We start from the raw sequence: 6,002 nt of genomic DNA on the forward strand, positions 1-6,002 counted from the left end.
GTATTTAGTCATAGCTGCTCCTCTTAGGAAGTATCATAAATAATTTTATAGCAGAGTGACACTGACACAAATAAATCTATTGGCCTGATGACACTGAGCATATCTTCGCTCGCGAAGACTGGCCATTACAGGAGGCAGTTTTTCAGTGTAAGAAAAAGTAATTTCAAAATATTAAATCTTCCAGCCAAATGATTTGACAATGATTAGGTTGGTTTCAATCCTACAGCCACCCACGGCAGCTTCTCCTCCCCCCATTAGTCTCAATTCTTAAGACTTTCATAGTACAGAGAATTTCTGAAAACAGAATGTCCAAGCTACCTCTGTGAATGAATCTACTGATGACACAGCAGCACTTGCAACAGGAGTCTGCTGGGCCAGGTTCTCCAGCAGTTCCACTGAGATTCCAATCTGGGCCACTGTTGGCGTCTGTGGGAGGTTCATGGCACCAAAGGGATGTTGACTTCCCTTCCCTGAAAGCACCACGGACAGCACATGTTAGATTTGGCACACATGTAAAGACTGTGGAACTTAAATCACCGTGTTCCTTCTGTAAAAGGTATTCCTCAGCTCCTGTCAGAGAAATCTCCCTATCTCAGAAACACAGAGAAATACCACACAGGCACAAGTACACACAAGCACAACAGATGGAACAGTGTGACTGGTACATTTAAAAACCACAACAGATCATAAGGAAATTTCAAAAAAACATAAAAACATAACTTGAAAGCTCCCTATGAAGTAAATGGATTCAAGAGGAAATACGATCTGAGAGTGAAAGACAGCAGAACCTTTCTCTATGGGAACCAAGCCTTTCATTCACATTGTAGCAATTGCTGAAAAACAGGAAACATGCAGCACTGCTGCACAATTGTTTAATTCACTCATTAAAACACAGGGTTCTGTGAACCTGTTCGTGCTCTGAATAGAGAACACTACTTCAAGATCTCTCTGACTCATGGAGGGCTGGGCAGCCCCAGGTCTCACCTGAGCTGCTCAAAAATCACCAAAAAAGCAAAGGTCAAAGAAACAGTCGTGGAACAGAAAGACCTCTGACTTTGCAAGTGCCACAAAGTAAACAATGAACTGGGCAGGAAACCACCCCCAAATTGTCTGCCACTCACAGAGGCATCATCCCAGACCCCTGCCCTCACTTCTGACCTTTCTCAACCCATACTTTCAGTGCCAACTTCAGCCAAGGTCTCTGCAAACAAGGACAGACAGAGTCACTTAAATCTGCAAACAAGGACAGACACTTAGTAACTTAAATCATGTACTCTTCTGTCAGCACCTGTAAAGGAAAATGCAGGAGAAAGGTCTGTGGGACCACAATGCTATTAGTACACAAACACTAATACTCCACCTGAGTTTGTGCAAACATAACAGACAAGTACCCTCTTAACACAGGTGATGTTCCAGTAGCAGTCTTTGATCCCTTACTAGCAGGAGAAAGAAAAGCTAATCAAGAGCTAATCAAGGTCTGTCCTACAGACCAGTCAACACTATATTGAGCTGCAAGAAAGGCTAACAAAAATCTAAAGCACCATCTGACTTAGTTCCATGGTCAAAAACTCATTCAGATCAGTTGAACTGAGGCTCAAGACTGAAGATCTCAGGAACTTGACCATTCTAATGCAGAGACACAAGGCACTACCAGAAAGAAGCCAACAGCCAAACCATATGGAAAGTACATTCACAAACACAGAATCCTTTTCAACTGAAGCCAAGTGCTACTCCTCACTCCAGATCCTACAACTGCAATACAGTGCTACATTTATGAGTAAAACACTCGCTATTAAAATGTTACTTTAACACAAGGCCAGTAAGAAGTGTTATTCTCCTGAAATGCTATTTAGAACCTCTTCTTAGAAATGTCATTGCTGTACAATCTCAACCTTTAGTAGTGATAGATGCTTGCTTGATAGAGGTAAAATTTACTTAAATATTATAAAAAAGAGAAAAGCTACCAGAACCCAAATATCACCCAAGTTCATTATTAAAAATCCCCAAAACAGGAGAGCTGGTATTAGTTTTACATCTTGTAATATCTTCACCTCAGAAGCTGACATTTACAATAAAAATATAACATATAACAGGCTCTATTAAATATGTAATTTAAAAAGACAGTCATGATCTAAACAATAAAATACATCCACTCTGTCACTTGGCATGCACTCCAATGCAACCACTTCCTTGGAAAGATTTCTGCCTAAAACAGTGAAATAAAAGCATCCACTGCCATCCTTACAACAACTGAAATACACTCCACATTTTCGATGCTTGGCTCTCGTGACTAGCGTTCCAAACCTTACAAATGCAGAGAACACAGCACGTTGTTAATTGGTACTGAAACACAGGCTCAGGTTTTCACAAACCCTATGTCACAGCAGAGCAACTGCTTGATTCAAAATAGTGAGCCCTCACTACCTTTCAGCCCAGCCACATCAAAAACCTTACTCATGTGTAGGCCTCAAATGCAGATATCATATTAGAGCATGAAGAGCATCACGCACTTCATTGCATGCACAGCAAAGTCTGTAATGGAAAAGGCTATCCTGTAACTTTAATTCCACTTGTCAACATACTTCCATAAGGGTGCAAAATCCAAGTCCAAAGTCTGTTCTCTATTTCTACCACGCCTTCAGGTACAACTAAACAACAAAAAATTTTACAATTCCAAGGCACGGAGTACTTCTAAGCCCCTTCTTTATGTGCAAACAAACAAAACTCATCCCACAACAAGAAACTCTGCTACAACCAGACATAGCTTCGTTCCTCTCAAAAAAATGCAGATTTCAAGTGTTAATAATGTCTCTCAATGATTCTAGCTCTCTGTTATCCCTTTCTGGGATATCCCTCCCTTTCTACAATCATGTAGTCTTCTCCATCACAAAATTGTTTATGGCCATGGACACTTAGACCATGTAGCTTATACTGACCCCAAAAACAGAGATAAGCTGTAGACAACAACTGGAATGGCAGAGTTTTCACAGAGATTAAGCACAGCACTGTCTTAAGGCCCTGCAAATACATCCAACTACATCATGGAATTCTTCTGTGAGAGCAGCCCTTGCCTGGACATTAAAGCTAATCAGGCAAAAAGCATCTAAAAATGCATTTTCCTCCAAAGCTGTCTGACAGACTTTCAAGCACGAGAAACATATGGCAAAAGCACCAGTGATATGCTTTGCTGTTTCACTAACCACACAACTTTGGAATATACAAAACCACGCCCCCCCAAACTTTCCTATGGTTGCTCTCTCAGAGCCCAGATTTTGAGGAATGTGTATGATCAGAATTCATTTTGCTCTGTAGCTTGAGAGCCCTGATCTGATACCACACTGCCACATCCAGCATTGATTCAAAAGAAGGCCTACTACCTTATGAATGAATACATTTTATCACAGGAACCTCAGTGCTTAATTAAACAGAGATTCAAATTACAGCTGCAGACTACACTCAAGCCCACAGAAGATGTGTACTACTTTATCACCATAACACTTTAAACTGCCTGACTGACAAATCTGTCCCTTTAATATGACAAAGATGTGCCGTTGGAAGCTGTTGTCATTTTTATAATGTACACAGCAACCCCACCGTAAATTCAGGAAAACATACACAAACCTTCTTCAGGTAGCACCAGCATCCTCTGACTCGAGTCTGTACTAAAAATACTGAAACATTTGCAAAGCTGCTTTCCAATGATGACACCCTCTATTGGATAATTATATACTGCAACTGCACCTGATTGGGAAACACTAGCTGTCTGAAATCACTGTCAGGCTCTACTCCCTACAAAACCTGTCTGAGCTACAAAGAACACAACCCCTTAGCAGCAGAAGTTGAAAAAAAATGCTGCAGGTATTTCTAGACAAATGCCTGAAAACCATGCTAGGGAAGTTACAGGATCATTTCTTCTCAGGTTGTTTATGCAGAAGCACAAAAACACACGTCAAACCTGCTCAGAGAAATTTCCAGATCAACACCACGTACAACACAAGATGAGTGAGAAATTTCACTGGGAACATTAACACACACACAGACTTCCATCAAGCTGACAGGCTGCTTCCAGTACATCTGCTCAGAACTATCTGAAAACACAGAGCAGGCTGCCTTTTCAAGTAGCTTTCTGTTCAAACCCACCTTCACACATTTACCCCTTATGCATACAGGAACACATCTGTTTCACCAATTGCTATGTTCTACCAGTCTTACCAGATTTCAGACCAGAAATTTTGAAGATGGCACTTGGCTTCTCATTGGTGACAAACCCCAGCAGCTGCCAGACTGCCATCCCACTCTGGTCTGGATAACAAAAATAGACAGATCCTCCCATTCCTTCTGGAAATGGTATAGTTCCCAGCATGAAGACCACTACATGGTTGATATTTTCATAGTCGGGTAAATCAAATACAAATTTGTCTTCAGCCACTTGTTGGGGAGCTGCTTGTACCTAAAGAGAACAAAACCTTTATTAGTATTAATGCGTTTTTCATTTTTGGCTGTCACTGTGAACTTCCTTTTACAGAAATACACCTAAAGTGGCACATAACAGAAAAGTGAGGAACGTACTAACCTAAAGAGCAAAGAGCCAGATAAAAGTCAAACACAGCAGAAGAACAACTGCAAAAAATATTACCAGAAAGACACAACAGTCTTGTTCTACCTGCACTTAACACATATCCCACCCGGGACTACAGGATCAGAATACCTTCGCTCCCCACGTGCGTAGGAGGAAAGTAGGGTGCAGAAGAGGTTGCCAAGTCAATAAGCAGTGGCTGTTGACCACCTGGCTGGCACAACCCCAGGATCATGGAAACCTGTTCACATAGGAAATACAATAGACCTTGAGAAAGGCAGTAGAAGGACGGCTGAATGAATGCCAGAGCAAAAGATACCCTCATCTTTACCCGAGATGCCACATCCTTGCAGCCAAGGCACAATCTAGACTTAAAACGCTTCTTTTAAGCTCCCAGCTTGTCTCTGAGGAGACAACATTAACAGAGGGCATTGCAACCGCCTCCTGGCAAGGAGGCTCTACACCGCAGCTGCCTCTGCGGACGCGGGGCAGGAGCCGGCCGAGGCGCCGGGCAGGAGGCACAAGGACGGCGCGGTCCCCTGCGCCTGGGGCCGGGAGAGGGGAATGGCCCTGCGGCAGCTCCACCCCAGCCCCGAGCAGGTTGACGGCCCCGCCCGGGCCCGAGCAGCGCTCACCAGCCTGCCCGCCACCAGGCAGCCGAACATGGCGGCGGCCGGCGAACCCCTCAGATGCCTCCTCGCCGCTCCCGAGCCTCCATGAGCGCCGGCCCCAGGAAGTCAACACGCCCCCACTCACCCGGCGCTGCTGAGTCACTTCCGCGGCGCCGCCGCCAAAGACTACAACTCCCATGGGGCAACGCGCGACATCACACGGGCGGTGCTGGGCGGTGCGGGGCATGACGGGAGCTGTAGCGCGTCATCGCAGTGATGAACGTGGTAGCCGGGAAAAGGGGACATCTCCTCACACACCTCGTACAGCCCCGGGTCCCACAAGCCCCTCCGCTGCCTCCGAGTTAAAGCGTGGCGGGGTTTTCTCTGAGGAAAGAGAGTACTTGGTACCCGGCAATTAAAGTCGGTCTTGCTATCTGGCTGGATCCAAAGTGTTTAATCCAGATAAACCTTGCCAAAGCAATCAGGAACAAGTAAAATCTGCATTCAAAAATAAAAGAGAGAGAGAAAAATATGAAAAAGTTAATCAGAAAAGCTGCGTGATTAGGCACGGTGACATACACCAGGTGCACTGAGAGATGACTGCTATGACTGTGGATGATGCTGCACTGTCTGGAAGCTCAACTTCCCACACAGATACGGTTCACATTCTGGAGGCTTACACTGAAGAAATGCACACGTCGTGTGTGTTTACTGTGTGATCTGATCCTCAGAGCCATTTCTGTGCTGGGAGGGTTGGGGTTGTTCAGTCTGGAGAAGAGAAGGCTCTGGGGAGACCTTTTAGCAGCCTTGCAATA

The 6,002-nt window shown here is 44.5% G+C and overlaps 1 protein-coding gene across 7 annotated transcripts in view; it reads right to left on the reverse strand.

The window, feature by feature from the left end:
• Nucleotides 1-5,407, reverse strand: part of HIKESHI (Hikeshi, heat shock protein nuclear import factor) — a 10,408-nt gene extending 5,001 nt beyond the window's left edge. For 2 of the 7 annotated variants that reach the window (XR_001875607.1, XR_001875608.1), the window contains exons 1-3: nt 5,333-5,407; nt 4,213-4,450; nt 319-470 (exon numbers count right to left, since the gene is read on the reverse strand). Coding sequence is in view for 5 of the 7 variants with exons in the window: in XM_017819690.1 (XP_017675179.1) it covers nt 319-470; nt 4,213-4,393; nt 4,707-4,817; nt 5,212-5,241 (474 nt within the window). In the remaining 2 variants the exon portion in view is untranslated. Of the gene's footprint in view, nt 1-318; nt 471-4,212; nt 4,451-4,706; nt 4,818-4,907; nt 5,029-5,211 lie in introns of those variants that run through there. The other 5 variants (XM_017819690.1, XM_017819687.1, XM_017819688.1 and 2 more) reach the window with 5 other exon arrangements.
• Nucleotides 5,408-6,002: the final 595 nt, after the last annotated feature.

The sequence above is a fragment of the Lepidothrix coronata genome, unplaced genomic scaffold, assembly GCF_001604755.1.
Source record: "Lepidothrix coronata isolate B3197 unplaced genomic scaffold, Lepidothrix_coronata-1.0 Scaffold76, whole genome shotgun sequence".
Classification (NCBI taxonomy): Eukaryota; Metazoa; Chordata; class Aves; order Passeriformes; family Pipridae; genus Lepidothrix; species Lepidothrix coronata.